Genomic DNA, 20,830 nt, shown 5'->3' on the forward strand with positions numbered 1-20,830 from the left:
GTATTATATGGTTGAAATCCCTATGTATCTCATAAGGTTTTCCAACCTAACCCACTCAGTTTGTATGTCTCACAGGTATCAAGACTTAAGTCGCTAGAACTTGATTAGGATGTTGAGTGATTTAGGAAAAGTTTGTCATAGGGTTCAGAACCCTTAGGTCTTTACATTATAACTTATGTATCTATATTGATTAGGACATCCTTAGAGTTTTAATAAATTGAGGGAATCACTTGTTCTCAAAATGTTTAATTATATTGGGATCTTCCGCAAATATGATAAAATGATTTTAAAATCGTAAAGAAAAATTTTTAATTGGTTATGAAAATTAGAGGATGTCACACATACCATAATAATCTATTTGTGATATTATTTTTTACTTGTACATGATCAAAATGATCTTATTTCTAATAAAAGTGTTTTATTCTTAATGTTTAGGATTTGTGGAAACAAAATTTATGGGTAATACTTAATAAGTAAAAGTTGATTACATATATTGCAAGCAAATTTGAAAATGAGTTCATTTTGATAGGATCTTATGATCCCGATCTAATCTTACAATCACGGTCTTGTAAACGTAAAACGATTTTAAGTAAGATCTCGATTTTTATAAATGCAATTTTAATGTAATAGATAAAAGACATTTTTAATATTCAACTAGAGGGTTACCCACGCTCCGTGGGGGCATAATTTCAATCTCATCTAGTTAAAAATAAATCAGAATCGGTGCGACACTAAACAGAGAAAGATGCTTGATTGGTTATTTCCTCAAATGTCATTGTCTCCACCTATTCAATAAAAAAAAAAATTGGCTTTGAAATTAAAAGGGAAAGAAACAAACAAACTCACTAAAATTGAAATTGAAATTACCTCAACTCCCATTTGAAGATTGTTGTTGGTCAAATAAAGGTCAACAAATTTAAGGAATTTGAGACACCTCCGGATATGGAGATATGATTGTCTTTTATCATCACCATATCAAATAAACCCATTATATGATTCTTCCCTCGACCTATCAATACGTGTTGGCGTGTTGGTAAAAAGATTATATAAAAATTATGGTTTATGTAAATAAGATCAAATGGTGAAAAAGTAAAAGAACACCATCCAGTTATCCTCCAAACATAATGCCAGTACAGTTTTTGTTGTTTCCAATATGCACGCAGGGTTTGCAGCTTCTACCATCGCCTATAACAGTTTAAAAAACTAATATTTTTTAATGGTTATAGATTATTATGTCTTATTATTAATTTTTATAAAGTTTTGGAGATGTTATTGTTACCTTTGTGAGTGTAGCAATGCAACTCATTCTTTGCATAAGATTTAGCACAACTCTCTCGGCTAACACAATACAATATGCTCTTCCTAAAAATGATTAAAAAATAAAAATCAATATATCATGTTGCTAACATCAAGAAATAGCAACCAACTATCCATTACTATAATTGGGTATATTTTTTTTATAAAGTAACATGCCTTAATATGAAAAAGGTTAAAAGTATAGGTTGTAATAGGAACAAATGGAAGTAAGGTGATATACCAAAAAAAAGTTAACAAAAATGTGTTGGGAAAATATGATTTAAAGGAGAAAGGTCAACAAAGGGTCAAAACCTTAGATCCATGCGAGGTTTAGGGTACATCCATTTATTACCAATAAGCTTTTTAACCCACATGTACATCTAACCTGCACCTGGATTACCAAAATGAAAAATTAATCATAATTAAAATCAGCAGTAGAAGCAGAGCTTACAGAACCAACAAATCCAAACATGTAGAGCTTTTCCTATAAGAAGTCAATCGAAAACAAATAATCAATAATAAACTATACATGTTTTTTCTGCTTGATGCACATTTTTAAATTAAAATACATTAAGGAAAAAAAATAAAAATATAATAATAATAATAATAATAATAATAATAATAATAATTAGCAATAAAATGTTGGAATTCATTACTAAACGTCAATTTTAGCACTGTTGTTGACTTTAGGTTGCAGTTGACTTGTGGTGGGACGCCACCAACAACTTCACATAGGTTTAAATTAAGGTTACCTTCTTCTACCAATTCCATCATTACCCTTCCTCATTGTTGCAACAAATTCCTCATAATAAGTTTGTCTATCCTGCAACAATCAATAATAATTTCTAATTTAATATAATTATAATAATTAATATTAGAAATAATAATACGATAATTTAGTAAAGATCGACAGATCGCAGGGCATTAATGTTGGTGTTCAATTAGGTAATACATTGTTATGCACACCAAAAAAAAACTAAATGTACTATTGAAAAAAAAAGACAAAAAAGGAAAGAAATGAAGAAGATAAATGTACTATTGCATACGTGTAACAGAGGAACACTATGTTGCAATAATTACTTACTGTTGGACTGAATGTACTATTGCATACCTGTAACAGACAAAAATTGCAAAGAAAACATTTTTGGAAACAAAATGTTGCAATAGTGGTCCTTGTTTGAGGTTTTTTTTTTTAATATTGTTGGTCAATTCCAAGTAGAATGACTGCTTTTCACCGATGATATGGTTAGTTTTTTCAATATTGGTCTCATAAATATGGTCATGTTATTTGGAAAAAAGCAGGAAAATATTTCAAAACTTCAAATAAGAACCAAAACTGCAAAAACTAATTATTATCATGGATCGAAACTGTAGTTTACTCTGAGAACATATTAGAAGCTATCAAAAAATTAAACGTGGACATACACCCAAGCATTTTAGTTTTGTTTTTCAAAGACATTCCATTTGAGGAGATACATTTGGGTTTCAGCAACAATTGGATTATAAAAATATCACATTTTTTCTTTATTTATCGATTTAGTTTCATTTCCTTTTATAATTAAACATAAAAAAGTAAAAAATATCATATAAATGACTAATTTCATTCCTTTTAGCCTAGTGAACATGACAATGAAATGGAATGGTTCATTCCATTCCATTGTTTTTTGAATTCCACCATATTAAAAAGGAGAATCAACACCTATATTTCCGCCTCCGGTGTTGTTTTTATTTCGTGCTTTGAAGCCCCGTGAACATTCTCCACGCAAAAATCAGAGCAAGAAATAAGTTGAAAATTTGTTTAAACAAAAAAACGACATAATTGCTTAGCCATAATCACTTAGCCATCAAATTAACATGAAGCTAAAAGAAACGACATAATTGCTTAACCATAAAGCCTTATCATAATCTTTATAAGATTAAAAGGATCAAAGGGCAGATTAACTTTTTCTTTAAGTACCTGATTGGCTTTTGAAGAAACAGAGTAACCACAGGAAAAAAAATGAATGTCTGGATGAGTGTGTCCTTGGCTGTTTCTTTTGGACAAAAAAGGGACAGATATAGAAGGTCAGAACTTAGTAAGGCCATTAACCAGTTCACCCTTTAGCAAATGCCTTTAATCAGAAATCATAAATGAGTCAACAGGCCTTTAAAGCTTCAAACAAAAGCTGGAAATTAACTTAAAAAGTTAGGGTTTTTACCTCAAGGATGGGGAATAAGAGAAGTAGGAAGAATCGTGAGCGACAATCGGACAAATTTGAGGGTCAGAGAAAAAAAATAACATGATTGAAAACAGGGGCATTGAAGCGATGGTAGTCAGAAAGACGGTGTTCACTCTACATTTAACAATACGAATTGGCTGAAAATTGTTAACCTCTTCAACATGAACTATCTAAAATAGAGGATTAAATAATTGGGGTATATAAGAAGGGCAAATTTGTAATCTTGTAACAATAAAAATTCAAAAGATTATTTCCACAGGCAGACAACAAAACCCAAGTAATTTCAGAATTTATACTTAGGGTTTACAGCTTACGTCTCAAAAGTTTGCCAAGCAGAACGAAAGACTTGAAGAAATTAGGGTTGAATAGTATCAAACGCATGTGTATCAAACGCAAGCAATCGATGTAATCAGACGGGAATTCACTGTTTGTGGAGTGCAACGTTGCAATCGTAATAGAAATGTAAAATTAAAAAAATACCTGTATCCTACCTGATTTGTTGCACCGGGGATTCCACACCCAGTAAAAAACACATCGATACAACCCTCTTACCTCATCAGAAGCCAGTAACTATACCCACCTTGTAGAGACGATGTGACGACCAGCAACACCAGCGACACAGCTGCTGATGCGTTCATCCCCTTTCCCGTGTCCATCTCCTACTGGAAGAACAAAGAGAGTTGTCGGTTCGAGAGAATTGTCGGCTGGAAACGCGATCAACAGATACAGATTGGAAGTTGGAGGTGGAAGATGGAGAAATTGGTCAAAGAACGAATGAAGCAGTCACTTATGTGGGACAACAAAAGGGAGTAAAGGTTAAAAAGTAAAACAAAAGCGGTGGGAAGTAAAGAAAAAAATTTAGAACATAAAGCAGAAAGGATGAAGGCGGTGGAAGGCATTTATGGAAGAATTCCATTGGACAGAAAATAGGAGAGGTGTGTATGGGACGGTTTTGTTCCGTTATTGATCAAAACCGAACCATAACCATTATGATTGGTTAATATATTTTGGTAGTCATTGGGTATCATTAATATTGGTTATGGTTAATGGTTTTTGTCGGTTAACGGTTTTGGTTAATGGTTAATATTTGTTAACCATAATGTTCAAAATAATATAAATAGTGAAAGTATATTGGTATAAAAAATGAAAAGAGAATACAAAAAGTCATCGACACTAATGTTTGTAAGCTAGCTTATGGTAATAGAATGAAATGTGTACATTTGATACTCAAAGTGAGATAACCCATAATCACATTTAAAAAAAAAACATTCAATAAAAGAAAAAACATTCAATAAAAGGACACACAATTACAACCCATTCATAAACTAAGGAGCATTTCTACCAAAAAAAACTATGAAATTTACAATTCCTTACTTTTGTCCCTTTTATATATATATATATATATATATATATATATATATATATATATATATATATATATATATATATATATATATATATATATATATAAAGACACAATTGAATATGTATATATAAAGAAAGAACCATTTTTGTCAAATCCTTAGCAAATTTACTTTAATATATATATATATATATATATATATATATATATATATATATATATATATATATATATATATATATATATATATAATACGTCCTCATCAAACATCATGTTTTTATTAAAAGACACATTCATTTAATGTCTTTAAATTATTCAGAATTTATAAACAGCTAAACCATTAAAATTTTGCAAAGAATAATCATTCGGTCATTTTCTAATTCTATAAAATTAAGTGGTATCGCATAAAAGGACAAAGTTTACTTGTCCTTTGTCTTTCTTTCCAATGTGGATCCAGTTAGTTTATAATTTTTCTTTTAAATATCGATTGAAAAGGAAATTTAAAAGCCTCTCTTCCACCAAAGCAACCACCGCCCAATTCACAAGAATATGTTTGGCTGTATAGGCACCCTATCTTAAAAAAATTGGAAAGTCAAAGTTCACTAAAAAAACAAGAGTAAGTTACAAAAATGGTGTTTGTATTTTCAGGTCATTAAGTTTAAAATTTAATATGTTAAATACTTATGGTTTATGGTTTGTGAAAATTAGATAATGCAGGTTCATGATCAACTTTTTTTTTTTCTTTTTCTTTTAACAATTATATATATATATATATATATATATATATATATATATATATATATATATATATATATATATATATATATATATATATATATATATATAATTGTTTATTTTTATTTTAATAGAATTAGATTATTTATACAATTATTTTTATTTTCTTAAATGATTTATCTAAATTATATAAAATCATATATTATTATTATTATTATTATTATTATTATTATTATTATTATTATTATTTGTTTTATTTATTCATCTTTTGTGGTTTAAAAATCTTTTAATATTTTCAATGTTTTATTTAAATATATTTTTTAATGTTGTTTTTTTGAGGTTTTGTTCATTTAAACTATATAATGATTTTTTGACCTTTTTTTCGAATAAACAAATTAAAACAATAGCCCAAATAACTATCAGTCTTCCAATAAAATTATTTAATATTTTATTTTTTTCTTTTTCTTCTAACGATATATATATATATATATATATATATATATATATATATATATATATATATATATATATATATATATATATATATATATATATAATTGAAAAACAATAATATTGACATTTTAAAATAAGTATGAAAAATACACTTTGCAAAATAAAAAAATTGTCATTATCCAAAAACTAAAAAACAAAAATATTATTTTTAATAAGGTTTATTACAATATATATATATATATATATATATATATATATATATATATATATATATATATATATATATATATATAAGTGTTAAATTTTTCCAAAAATATGGTTTGACCATTAATTTTTAATAAATTTCGAAAAAACAATTATTTTTTCTGTAAACATTTCGACGCAACGACTGTTAACTGTAAGAGTCGAATCAATTATTTATTAATTTTAAAAAACACTATATTTTTTCTAAAAATCAGTTTAATTACCGATTTATGAGTGTTTTTTTTAGCAAAAATAAAATTAGTGATTTTTTAGAAATAAAATACAAGTGGTCACCATAGAATTTTTATAGAAAAAAAAAAAACCGGGAAAAAATTAAAATATAGTTTAGTTGGTTTATAGGAAAAGCTAGTTTAGTATATCCCTTCAATTTAATTTATAAACAATAAATCATACGCAAAAATAAAATATAATAAAACATGGTTAAAGTCGTAGGCGTATTTATCAATTATCAGTCGTTAGCTGCTTCACTTGCTTGGGTATCGCTGGAATGAAGGTAGCATCTACTTTGATACTCCAACACGAGAGTTAGAGGTATATGCAGAGAGCTCTTGATTCGGGGATGGTTGATACCAAGGTAGAGACCATATCCAGGTTGGCTCAATGGAGGATCGACAATTTTGGACCTTGTACTTACAAAAGATCAGAACCTTTTAAAATCGGCATATGGAATTGGTAACAAATCACTCTCTCCATAGTCCATAATTAATCATCTCGACTGCTTCATTTATATCTTATTCCTCATGATAATTGATTGAGATGATGAAATAGGCAAATATCAGTCGAGAAGAATCGACATCTTTACGTTCGTCTGTTTCCAGAGCCGTCTCGCCTATCGAAAGAACAGCCGCCGATTGCCAAATTCATAATTCGAGTTACCACTGCGGGATCCAATCGCAGACCATACATCTCACCAAGTACGCACTCTTATTTTATGCGTGTCTTCTCATCTTTAACACTTATCGATTAGTAGTGTTCCACGCATCAGCAGTCTCAAGTCTTGTGGAATACTACTGACTTTTGAATTAATGGAATTTGTGACTACATAACATGTTTTTAGGGTTTGTTCATTAATATCTACGAGAGTTGCTGTATGCGTATCAACAGATAATTTAATAAAGTATTTCAGTAATCACTATTGCTTAGCGAGGAATCAGTCAACAAAAGGGAACGTGAACTATAGCAGATTTGGGAACAGGTTTAAGTGTGAAGGGGAGGGATCGTTTCCCCATTTGTAGACCATACGAGAATCAAATCCAACAGATAGATCACTCTTGAAGCTCTGAGTAGTTAACACTTCATGGGGCATACCACGGTAGAACCTAAGATCTCAATTATGATACTTGGGGACGTAGGAATACAATAAAGGAACTAGGTTTATAGAGTCTCTCATTCTATCCAAGACAACCAAAGGCATATCACCTAGAGGTGAAAGGTGATAGTTTCACACAATCAAAGAAGCAATCTTCCAAGTGTTTTGGTATTCAATCAACTAATAGTATCTTGGGATTACAAAGCTATATTCACACATACATAATTACATTTACATATGTGTAAATACTTGTATATATTTATGTCTATACATAGTTATGCATGTATATAAAGTACATATAACGTATCTGACTATATAACATTATTTCACGTGATGTCCTTAGTTTACCTTTTTTCTTTTTCTTTTTTTTACTATATAACTGTGTACTTAAATATATATTACATTTGTCAGTTATATATATTACATTTGTCAGTTACTATGTAATTGTCAAATGAAACAACCTGGAGACATTAAATGGGTTTGTTTTCTTCATATACATATTGAGTGTAAAAGAAATAAGTTGGTTTTTAATTCCCAAATTGTGAGGTTTTGAAAAAGACAAAGTATTGTAGATTCATAGATTAAAATTTCGGATTCGAGCACCCGTATCCAGTATTTCAGAAACGGGAGTATCTGGAATTTCAGATATATCCAGTTTTGGCATATTTCCGTAGTAAAAGGTAAAAAGGATGAATTTAGTAAATGCTAGCATGTTGGGCTTCTGGGAAATGTCAAATCATGCTTTGTAAAGTTTGAGATGAGCTCCTTTTGGGCAAATTGCCGGATAGTTTATAGCTTCAAATAGTAAAGTTGGTTGGTTAATGTTGCAGTTCATGAGAGACTTCTTCGGACAAGTGAAGACTTTGTGTGGCCTGTTGATTCTACTTTCCATGGTCGATTCATCATAGATGTCGAGTTCTTGGACCTTCAGGTTTATTCAGCTAATGTAAGCAACTTCATTTTATTACTTTTTCAATATTTTCCTAAGGGTCTGCACAAAAACCAAACCTTTTTCATAACATGGGATGTTTTGTTGGACGGAATTCAACAAATATTTTCTTAATGCTTATTTTACTGAACAACTCCATAATAGTAACATACATACTTACTTTCAACTTTTTGACATAAGCAATGTACTTACATTTATTACCCATAATAGTAAACATAATTACATTTTTTATACCAATAATAGCAAGGTACTTAGATTTCATAAAATATAGTTTTCGGGATGTACCGAATAAAGTAGAAGAAGAGGCTATTTATTTGTTACCTAAACATAAGTATATTGGTATTATGAACGAGTAAGAAAAACCTAAGTACATATTGATATTGGTAGCAAGAAGATAAAACAATAATAATAGTAAGAAATTTGGGCAGGGAGAGGAAGCAAGTTCGATATGGCCTCGGGACACGATGCTGCGGTCGTCAGCAACGGACAGCATTCTGCGTTGCCTTTCGCGGATGCTGCAGGAGTCCATCGATGCTGACGTGACGATCAACACGTGTGATGGGAGTTTACAAGCCCACAAAGCCGTACTTTCTGCCAGCTCACCCGTCTTCCACAGCATGTTCCTCCACAACCTCCAGGAAAAAGAATCCTCCACCATTAACATCCAGGACATGTCGTTGGAGTCTTGCACTGCACTTCTGTCTTACTTGTATGGAAGCATCAAGCAGGAGGAGTTCTGGCGCCACCGGGTCCCACTGCTGAGTGCGGCCAATAAGTATGGGATTGGGAATTTGAAGGATTTGTGTGAGGAGAGTTTGCTGGAGGATATAAACTCAGGGAATGTGCTCGAGAGGTTGCAGGAGGCCTGGCTTTACCAGCTTGAGAAACTCAAGAAAGGGTGTTTGACGTATTTGTTTGATTTTGGGAAGATTTATGATATCAAAGATGAGATTAATATCTTTTTTAGGACTGCTGAGAGGGAACTCATACAGGAAATGTTTCAGGAGGTGCTTACGCTTTGGAAACCGGCCTGACCTCTTTTCTTTTATGTCTGCTTCTATTTGTATACATGTATGTATGGCAGTGTGTCTCGCTTTAAAACCTCAAAACGTTCCTTTCTTAATCTACCGGGTTTTGCTTTATTTATATTATTATTATTTAATATTGAAACCCGAACAACAATTATTTTCCAGATATTATTATTTTGACGCTAATAATTAAAAATTGGCAATCTAATAAATAATCGTTCTGTTAATATATAAAAATAAGATGGTTATAATGATATTGATGAGACAAAAATCGTCGCTACAGTCTTGCTTCTTGCAAAATTTGTTGATTTGGATTTTAATGTATAATATGAAAGACATGGATTTATAACAAATATGTAGTATAAATGTTGTAAAACATAAAACGACGACAAGTACAAGTACGTTTATTTATTTATTTTTCAAAACGTTTGTAGAAAGAGGTGTGGTGTCATAATATGTAAACTTGATGGAATAACCCAATATTTCGATGATGTGATAATGTTGTTTATGATCAACTTTTATTTCTATTTAATGTTGTCCAACTTCCAATCAAAGGGATGGAACAACAAAAACTTAAGTGCTTACTGAATTTCTTTAATTAAATGTTATGACTCTGAAATTTAAAATTATTTTTACAACAATAAAAAAAAATGGAAGTGAAGTGAAGTTGTTTTACCTCTTAAACAATGATATGTAAAAGTAAAACTAGTATTTGCCTGATTTAGATATGCACATAACATGGCAACTGGATTCAAAATTGGATTCTTAATAGCAAATCCTTTGTTTGGAATACACACCTAACTCATGTGTCAAAGTCCACACAGAAGAAGATAATACATCTAAAAAAAAAAAGCTTATATATATGTATGACACTCAGACACATGACATGATATTGATATGGTGTTGTCTCTCCCATTTAATACCTAAAACAAAATCTTTGAACAAAAAAGGGCAAGCAGCATCACCTGGCCGTAGCATCCCTACCAGCTCTGCGGCTAACAGCCTCACAGAGGCGACACGGCAGTGTGTCCAAACTCGTGGCCCGTGTGTCCCCATAGTTGCCAACCACACCACAGCGTCTCCAAGCATGATACTCTGCATACCCAACCGGATCATTAGCAAGTGCCTTGACATAATCAGCCAATTCCTCCATTGACTTAAACTTTGACCCATCAATAATGGAATGCGGAGGCACAAAATCCATCACATTCGGTGCACCAAAATATATGGGAACCGCCCCCGAATCCAACGCGTAAAACAACTTCTCGGTTACATAGCTCTGGGTGTAGGTGTTTTCAATTGCTAAAACAAATTTATAGTGTGACATGGCACAATGAAGATGGTCCCACCATTTAGGGGCTGAATTCGGGTCTTTAGTGCACTCCGGGTATAGAGAAAGTGCCATGTCCAGACCACCTACGTTGTTCAAGCACTTGCCAAACGAATGATGAGATAATAAACCGAGTATTGTCTTCGCGAGTTTATTCCTTTCAGGGAGACACCGTGAGGATGACCAATAAACCAGAGTTTCCTGATTATCACACCCAACATTCTTATTATTTTACTTTCTTTCTTTTCTATTACAGCATTGTAAGTACCATAAAAAAATATTTGTTATTTTGATTACGGCTGGGGTAAATGCAAAAGCCAGCAATGTACTTTCATTCATTTGTTTAGTGTGTGTAACTTTCAATTTATTTTTGTTACATCATTTTCAAAGTACGGTTGGAAAAAAAAAATCAAAGTAATTAGGCATATTTTCAAAAAAGTACAAGTACAATGTAATACAAGGAAATGTAAACGAATCTAGCATTCAGCCCTTTAAATCATTATTATCCGTGGTAAGCATTTGCAGACCATCAACTTATACAGTTATACTTTGTGATGTGTACAGTACTCAAAACTTTAAAAAAGGGTTACAATTACATGCTTGTTTATGCAACAACATCTCACATTTTCCCAATTTATGCTACAATATGCAACTACATTTTATTCTTACCACATTGTAACCGGAAACTTGTTATCTAATGGCATGGCGTTGGTTAAAAGTTTATTTACCCAATAATGTTCAACTTTTTTTTTAGTACCAATCTATGTAACCGACTCTGATTTTACAACTGTTTCAACATGTTAAATACTTTGGTCCTAGACTGAAACATGGTTTTACATTTTGTCTAAAAAACAACTTTGTTATGCCATTGCAAAAACAAGAATATAAGCCAATCAAATTGATGATTATTATAAAGAGTGAAAACATGTGGCACTTACGTTATTCTTATAGGAAGAAAGATAATAATTACGGTTATTATGAAAGAGGCCACCAGCATAAGTTGACTGAACATCATCTTTGGCATGGTAGCTGATAAAAATGTCTTCAAAACCGGATCTTTTTCGACCCGCCTCAAGATCCATATACACACGAAGCGGATCTCCCTTGCGTCTCTACAAACCAAAGTGCATCTTACATTCAATCTTGAAAAATAGGAAAAAATGACTAGGGGCATTTTTGTAAGTACACAAGATTGATTTCTTAGGAGGCAGACAAGACATCTCCACAAAAGTTCTAGATTTGCATTGACACCCATTCTATTCCTAGTTAATAACAACATAAACTCCCTTGAGCTAACCATCTTATGAAAATGGGCATACCCTGAATGATTATTTTCGCCTAAATAATTTCAAAGTTGAAATCATAATCAATTTTTGTGAATTACCCTAAGCTGATTATTCTGAATTTGCAGTAATAAATCTAGATGAAAATCCAAACACCCCTAAATTGATAAGAATTCTTTTGATTTCAGGAAAAATATGAGAGTAAGAACATTTTTTATATAGAATCTAAAAACATTTATGCCAATTTAGAATTTGAAAGGTACCAAAATTGATGCACAGAAAGCACACATATGCAAGGTGTTAAATGGGTAAGAATGGTACTCGAGATGGAGGTGTGGTGGTCTCAAAGAGCAAGGCATCCGGTTTATCAAGAAGAACAGGCGATTTCGTCCACAAACAGCTCAAACCGCATCTACAGGAATACAAATTATCCAAATTATCAGGAATCCAAGTCCATCCTTTGATCAACACACCCACATGATTCATCTTCAATTCACTGCATTGATAATCACGATCATCACGTTGCAAAGATGATGAATTTGACCCTTGTTTCATCAAATCCACATGTTTTGCTTTAAAATTAGAACAACCTACTTGAGAATCCCATTTTCTGAAAGCAGCCAACAACAGCTGAAACGGTTCTGGATCAGATTGGGGATGTAATTGAAGTTGACTTAGCGTTTGACTTGTTGGAATTGGGATTGAAGAAGTGGTGGTGGAGGGAAAATCGAAGAAAATGTAACAAAAAAGAATGAGAAGAGAGAGACCTAGCATCGTTATGGCGAATGAATTGAAGGGTTTCAGATTCAATAACATTATGGTTTAGGAATCTCACAAATCGGTAGACGTGCGACCGAAAAGTCACCTTGTCTTTCTCTTTCTGGCTAGAATACAAAGAAGGCAGAATCCGCAGATCAGCGGAACAGGTTAACTGAGATAGGTGTGGACTGTGGATCAGTTTTTGTTGGGAAAATTGCAAGATTCAATACCATCAATGTCCATGAGACGGAAGAGACGGAAGAACAAGAATGGTGAAGTAATAATTTGCAATTACAAGCGCCTTATGATTTTTGCCTTCAGTTTTTTCAGAGTCAGAGGGAGTGGGCAGTCTTTCGACCTACCAAGTTAGGTGGGATTATAAGCTTGAGTTCTATTGTTCGCGGTGGTAGTCGACAGCCTTTCAGCGCTGGTGTGCGCAATTGGTCTGATGTGGCTCGAGTGTCTTAACGATGTGAGCAAGCCATGTGAGCAAGGGTTGTATCCTTGGGAGATGGGAAGTTCGTTAGGGATTGTCGTATGGGTTGCATGCAAGGGTGTATGTTTGGATCGGTGGTTGTCTATGTTTTGTAAGCCGTTATTATGGAAAGATCCGAGGTCTTCAGCTGTATTTCGGATTCTTCGTGGGGTTCGTTTGATATGTACCTGGAGGACCATTTTGCAGGTGATATTCGTTTCATGATTAGGTATGGTTGTACATAGATGGGCTGTTTGGGTCATGTTTTGGTTCATCACCAGTGGGCGGTGGATCGAGTTCTAAGTGGGGGAGAATTGGGATTCCAGAAGCAGGATGTTCAGCTCCAGGTGAGTTGTGGTTTCTCTGGTTTGGGTGTCAAAGTATTCGAGGCCATTAGTTGTTGAGTTTGTTATTCAGCGGGAATTCTCTGAAGGATTTAAGTGGTGCCAGGTAAAGATCAAGGAATGTGTCAGCTACCCTCGTGTTCAATACATTCTATGTTCATTCGGTCTTCAAGTGTGTTCCCCTCAATGGTAGAGTGGGAGCTTGGTAAACTTAGATGTTGGTAACCTTCAGGATCATCTTGAAGGTTTTCTCGAACTAGTGGGGTAGTGATGGAATCCATTCAGTCTCACAAGTATGGGGTCTTGTTTGACCGATCATGAGGATATTTCCTGTTTTGAGTAAGGTGGTCTTCTCGATTATTTCTGGTATTTTTTTCTTGTTGGATGAAATTATGGATTTCTGAAGTATGTGTCTGGGGTGTTCCGTGTGAGCTGGGCAAGATGGCATTAGGACTTTTGGTTCGAATAATGAGCATGGTTCTTTTGGGTTTTAACTTATGATTTGGACCAAGAGTGCAACCTTTATCCTATCTGCAGATTGTATGTGACTCTGTTTTCGAAAGGCTTTGGTTGGTAGCTGTTTTGTGGTACTTAGTTGGCATTGTAATAGAGTTGTTTAGGTCCCTTCTGTTGGATTAGGTGTCTAAGCTCATAACTATAATTGGTATGTACTTGACCTGAGAGTAGCATAGTCTTTTTGGGTTGCCTTCATCAATGCAAATTGATAGGATGGACTTTTGAGAATAAGGTTATTTTTTATTTGTTAATATATTACAAGTATAATATATTAATATGAAATCATATTATTTAATTAGTATTGATCAAGAATTAATTTTGAATTAATTTAGTAATTAAAAGAGACTAATTAAATATACAGGGACTAATTTGGTAAATCAATGATTCTTATAGTGTGGGCCAATGATCAATGGTTATTTGGGTGGGTTAAACTAACATGGATGATCCATGGAGGTTAACCCATGGAGCCTAAGTAAGATGAAGAGTCATGGTGCATTAGGGTTTGCATGGATGTAACCCTAGCACTTGTCGCACTATAAATAGACACCCTTAGAGCTAAAATCGGTTGCCATATACATTCTTGGAGAGTGTGAATTGATTTTGAGCTACATAACTTATTCTCTTAAGCCTCCTTTTGCACTTGGTATTTGTAACACATTAGAGGCATCACATTTGAGGTGCTAAAGCTTTTGAAGGCCAATAACTACAATTCCTATTAAGAGGTAAGTTATCTAACTAGTAATTTTGTTTAATTGTATGCTAGTTAGGATGAATGCTTTGGAAATTCAAATTGCGTGTATAATTAGAGAAAACATAGATCCAAAGCATCTAGGGTTTCATTTGCATCATAAGGTTGTTAGAGTGCTCAAAACACATCAGTGGTATCAAAGCCTATGATTGTTTTCTGTTATACTTGATGCCTATTAATTTTCCAAATTGAAAAAATCGATTTTCTGGCTTCTGACTGGTGAACTCGTCGAGTCCGCTGGCTGACTCGACGAGTCCACTCAGTAACAGACCAACTCGACAAGTCATGTTCATGCGCTCGCCGAGTTGATGGCTCTGGGTGCTGGATTTTGAGTTTTTGGCCAAAAATGGATTAGAGCATTGTACTTTCAAATGAATGAAAGCACATTGTTATTTTTGCATGTAACCTAATGTTTCAATTATAATTGTGAGAGTAGGATCCTATAAAATGATCCTTTTTCAATTCCTTTCCTATTAAATTATAGTAATGAATTCGGACTGTTATATCCTTACATTGTCTTTGACCAACACTTCAATTCCTTCCTCAATTGTCTCCTTCATGAACCTTAGCATTTAGTAGCCACATTTGGTAGATCCGGGCTAAACTAGACACTACACAATTACATATAAAATGATCATTGCAATTGATCCAAAAAATAAAGTTAAAACTACAATTTCAATAAGGAATTAAGTGCTGACCGTAACATTCACCCAATTTAGTTTAACCCTTTTGTTGGATCCACTTTGTGTAGCATACAAAACCATTGCCTTATAAAAAAACATTAACAAAATTACTCACGAATCAACAATTTGCTTACGAATTTATATTACTTACGAATCAACAACTTGCTTCAACTGCCTATTGAAATTGCTAGAACTCAAGGAATCAAGATAATAGCAAGTATCCGATTTCATGTCTAGTACACCCAATACCCAATGTCTTCTACAAAAAACCACAAACAAAATTAAGTCAAATAACATAATTGCAGTCATTTTCAAAATAAAATGTCAAAATCAAACCCAAGATTGTAGGGCATAAAGATGATGTCATTGCCCTTTTTACTAGACAACCGATCTGCTAAACCTCTGCTTGCATTGTCAATATTCTTAGATTTCCCTTTATGCATACTTGGCGAGATTACAGCCAGGTTCACAAAGCAAATTCTATGATCTCTTTTTGGGGGGCCATACTTCATTTTGTTGAACAACACCTTCCTATCATACAAACACTACATTCATTAGACAAATTTTGTTTTAAGACACAATGTTATTTAAATTAAAATTCTTGCACTTACATCATATAAGACACAATGACAGCATCGGTCAGCTCATTCATTGTAAGAACTACTTCAAAATCATCCCAAGTTAAATATATGTAACTAGCGTACCCACAAAGATCATTCTCACTCTGCACTTTTATGGAATCAACCTTGGTAACTTGTCCATCAGCCATCATTGCAGTCATTTTCAAAATACTACTCTTCTTAATCCTTATCCTTGTCTTCATTTGTGCTTTGGTCCACCTTCTTTGCAAAGTCACATTTTGTTTCTCCTTCTTTTAATCTTATTTTCTATTCCATTCCCTTCTTCCACATCACATGGTTCTTTTTGTTCGTCAACCATTTTTCCAGTCCCCTTTTCTTTCTTATTACTTCCTATCATGGTTCTAAAAAGCGTGTCATGGCACGCCTCAAGGCGTGCCATGGTGCGAGGCGTGGTGTAGCCGTTACGAAAACGTCCAAGGCGGGTTTGTGAAGCGTGGCGCCCAAATAACGTGTCAAGGCGCGCCTAATCGCGTTATGGCGCGGTTTTTTCAAGGTACGAGTTTTTTTGTTTTTTTTTGTTTTGTTTTTTTATCGGGCCAAAAATAAATGAGTTTTTGTTAACTTTTTTCTATAATATATTAATATAACACTTCTAAAAACTTCACATATTTGATAAAATTCAATAATTATATTATTTATATCTTTTAATGTATATAATATAGTCACGCCTTGAAAAACATCATGGCTCGCCACGGCTTGTCATGACTTAACTTTTACCTTGCCGCCAAGCCACGCCTTATGTTATTTAGAACATTGCTTCCTATTTCTTCTTTTAAAGGTGTTGCATCTTCCTTCACTGATGTTGCATCTTTCTTCAATCGTGTTGCATGTTTTTTTATTGGTGTTGCAAGTTTTTTCACAGGTTTCGCCACCATTTTTCCCTACAAAAAGTATCAAAAATACATAATGAAACAGGAATCATTTACTGAAGCTGAAAAAGAACTCACTCAAATATCAGAAAAATTAAGAAAACCAAGGGCAAATCTGTGAAAATTGTATGTTTTAAAGGAGGATCGGATAACTAAGTGTATTGGCCAACTTAGTATGTGCAAATAGTCTTACCAGGTCAGAGCATCAAATAACTAAGTGTCTTAGCCAACTTAGTGATTGGTTTTAGCCATAAGAATATCTTATATGCTCATGCAAACCCTAATGCTTGGATCTAGGTTTCATAATTGTACATGCAATTCATCCAAGACTATAAACCCTAGATCTAGCATATGATAATAAATATAACATATGAATTAGGGTTTAGATCATACCTTGATTGTTATGTAGCAATAACAATCCCAAATCCTTTTTGTAATGACTTTAGAAAGCTTAGAGTCACAAATGTCACTCCTCTAATGGTTCACAAACACCAAGAGCAAGATGATGAAGAAGAGAAGAGAAGGAGACACCCAAAAACCGTCCAAAACCCTAAGGAGTTACTTGCCCACGTTTTTGGTGCTCTAAGGATCTTTAAATAGTGAAGCTATTAGGGTTATCAAACAAGGAAACCCTAATTTGGATGCTTAAGCCCTAAGCAACTCATGAACTCCTTCCTTAAAGGCCCTAGGACGATTTCTAATGGGTTTCCCCATAGAATTCGTCCACCCCTTTAATAGGGAGTCCATTAGCTCAATATTCAATTATCATACAATTGATAGTTCAAGTCCCTTAAGTTTAATTAATCTCTTTTAGCCATAAACTTAATTCTTATTAATTCTTGACTAATATTAATCAAACAATATGATTTCTCCTTTAATATATTATTCTCGTAATATATTAATAAATCATATTTAATCCTTTCTCTCCATAATTCATCCTATCAAGTTGCTTTGGTGAAGGCAACCCAAAAGGACCATGCATAATCGGGTCAAGTACATACCAAAATAGTTATGGACTTAGACACTAATCCAACAGTCTCCCACTTGGATAAGTCTAATAACTATTCCGCGTATGACTTCAGATCCTGATCTGCAATCGTAGCTTTCTAAAGTCGTTGTCAACTCTGATCTTATCAGATACGCATGTCCTTTAGATAAGGGATCATATATTCCTCCATTCTAGATATTATTGTATAGACTAAGACATGGATCTAAATCATTCTCTCTGTCTATGGGCTATTTCCCGAATTCAGATTAATGACGACTGACAACAGACTACAATTGAACACATCAATTTAGTCCCGGCTTGGCCAAGCACTTAGGTGCCATCACTAAATCATCGAGGGGCCCACATATATCGCTTTTATCCTACTTTGGATAAAAGGAACGGATAAACTTTGACTCAATGCTCGCTTGTACTCACTCACCAAATGACACACAACAATATGTTTTATAACACCAAGTTACTGGTGCGTTTACAGATTATCAATGTGCAACCGACTCGCAAGATACAACTCACACATCTTGGTTTCAAGAATATAAGATATTATCGTCTCCCTAATCACTCGTGAGAAAATCCATGAAGTGATCAAGGTGAGCGTGGGTTTAATCCAATGCTCAAATCATATTCATAAGCACTCATGAACGTTGCAGAAAACATTTGCTTGTGTTCATTCATACCTACTTCCAACATATGAACGACTGTGGCTCGTTCGAATAATTTTACTGTTCTTAACCAATTAAATTATTCAGGAAGTCGAAACATGAAAAGTGAAACACAAGAATAATACTAATTCCATATGGCCTCACCTTTGAGTATAAATAAAACACCTTTTATTTATCACCATATCGATTACTCATTATTTGTCGTTTCGGGTAATCAACTTCTTACTTGAATTATTACCACACTTGTCCCATGCTCTCAGCATCCACACAATGTTTACCTATGGTTCTTACTTTGTGAAATAGATCAAATGAACACATTACCAATCATACTCATTTCACAACTCCCAATCCTTTCTACAAGTGAAAGAATATCAAATTATTGTCACTTATAGAATATGCTAGATTCTAACATTTTATGCAATGATCCTTTCGTAATATCACTGCACTAAACTCACAAGGACTATTGCCAATGAATTACAAAGCTCTCTATCGGAAATTGTTACAAGATAATTCCATAGATGTGATGTCTCTCACTCAAAGTACATTCCTTTGAACATCCTTTTTGCATAAAGTTTTCTAATCTAGACATAGATTCTTAATATCCAACTCCCAATATGGAAACCTTTCCATACTTACCATATGACAACTCATTCTTAATAGAATCTTATCTATTCATAATAATGTCGATATGCTCCATCCAATATCATACTTCCAACTACTCACAAGCGACCAATCCTCAACAAGCTTTGGATCGTCCTTTGATAGTTGTTTAATTATCTTAGTCAAAACCAATTATAGTCCTTTTTCCCTTTAAATGCGTTAGACATTTGGAAAATTTTAGAATGGTCAAATATTATAGCACTATCAATCAATCCTATACCTGAAGCGTATAGGACACGATGCATAATGTCTTACATAAATATGTGATATTTTATCAATCTTCTGCCATAATATTTTATGTGTCTCGTTCTTACAATTCGAACTATGAAGAGGAATACCGTAATCATAATCGAAATGTAAGAACATACTATGTATCTTTGACCAAAAATATTAACATTCCACAACCTAAGCCTTTAGATTTGAAATGAAGCATAATATTCTCTCCCTTAATTATAGCAAAACAACTATTCAACCCTTACAACTTTGCAAAGTATGACTCTTGTTTTCTATAATTAATATTGCTAACTTGCAATACTTGCCTTAATAATCATACAATCATAACATTTATGCTCCCACTATCATGATGATTATTTTAAACATAACGCTTATGCTCCCACTAGCTTTGACATGTATTCAGAAACAACTTAACTTTCAGAAAAACAATGCCTATTGAATTTATTTAAGTTCATATTTCTAATACCCAATGCTTTGATAATCTTTTATCAAGGCTTTTTGAACTTATACACTTTTCCTTTAGATAGCTCATATGTGTGTCTAAATAATTAAGACTAATTGCCAAATCTCACAATTCGAATCATGGAAAGGGATACCATAACCATAATCGAATTCGAGAATACAATTTCACAATCACCATCTTCTTAAAATCTTTCTTAGTGAAAGCATTTCCTCATAGTCATTTTCATGAAGGAGGGAATCTTATAACACTTAGATTTTAATGGTGTATGTGTTCCTATCCATGTGAATTTGTCAAAAACAAAGTTTACGACAAATTCAAACTCATATGGACCGAACTTTCTAAATCTTGATTTCTTGCCTTACGGTAACACGGCTGCCCACCATGTCTTCCAAGTAGTTAAGCAGCTCACCCTTTCCCATCAATGTACTTTTCATTGATTAAGGTCCTTGCCTTTTATGCATTCAAATGAGAACTCATAGAACTCACATGCATAATTAACTCGATTGGAACGACGCAAAAACAAGATAATGTCAACACGATAGGT

The 20,830-nt window shown here is 33.2% G+C and overlaps 2 protein-coding genes and 1 long non-coding RNA gene across 8 annotated transcripts; 1 reads left to right on the forward strand and 2 right to left on the reverse strand.

Annotated features, from left to right (window-relative positions):
• Window positions 1-583: 583 nt before the first annotated feature.
• LOC145043450 (uncharacterized) lies at window positions 584-4,378 on the reverse strand. Of its 6 annotated transcripts, none has more exons than XR_013681035.1 (7): window positions 3,254-4,378; window positions 2,049-2,119; window positions 1,609-1,687; window positions 1,280-1,362; window positions 1,102-1,185; window positions 868-1,009; window positions 584-785 (listed from the first exon to the last, which is right to left on the reverse strand). It is a non-coding gene; the product is annotated as an uncharacterized LOC145043450 (long non-coding RNA). The 6 variants fall into 6 exon arrangements; XR_013681033.1 differs by having other exon boundaries at window positions 2,996-4,378; XR_013681032.1 differs by having other exon boundaries at window positions 2,343-4,378.
• A 2,382-nt stretch (window positions 4,379-6,760) lies between these two features.
• On the forward strand, window positions 6,761-9,734 carry LOC145043451 (BTB/POZ domain-containing protein). The gene is made up of 4 exons (XM_078992111.1): window positions 6,761-7,002; window positions 7,099-7,244; window positions 8,470-8,585; window positions 9,017-9,734. The coding sequence occupies exons 1-4, from the start codon at window positions 6,866-6,868 to the stop codon at window positions 9,620-9,622; spliced, it is 1,005 nt and encodes a 334-aa protein (XP_078848237.1). The 5' UTR covers window positions 6,761-6,865; the 3' UTR covers window positions 9,623-9,734.
• A 616-nt stretch (window positions 9,735-10,350) lies between these two features.
• On the reverse strand, window positions 10,351-13,345 carry FUT13 (fucosyltransferase 13). The gene is made up of 3 exons (XM_078992112.1): window positions 12,551-13,345; window positions 11,885-12,058; window positions 10,351-11,147 (listed from the first exon to the last, which is right to left on the reverse strand). Exons 1-3 carry the CDS (start codon window positions 13,043-13,045, stop codon window positions 10,578-10,580), a joined length of 1,239 nt encoding a protein of 412 aa, XP_078848238.1. The 5' UTR covers window positions 13,046-13,345; the 3' UTR covers window positions 10,351-10,577.
• Window positions 13,346-20,830: the final 7,485 nt, after the last annotated feature.

Source organism: Lactuca saligna, chromosome 4 (genome assembly GCF_052625555.1).
Source record: "Lactuca saligna cultivar CGN05327 chromosome 4, ASM5262555v1, whole genome shotgun sequence".
NCBI lineage: Eukaryota > Viridiplantae > Streptophyta > Magnoliopsida > Asterales > Asteraceae > Lactuca > Lactuca saligna.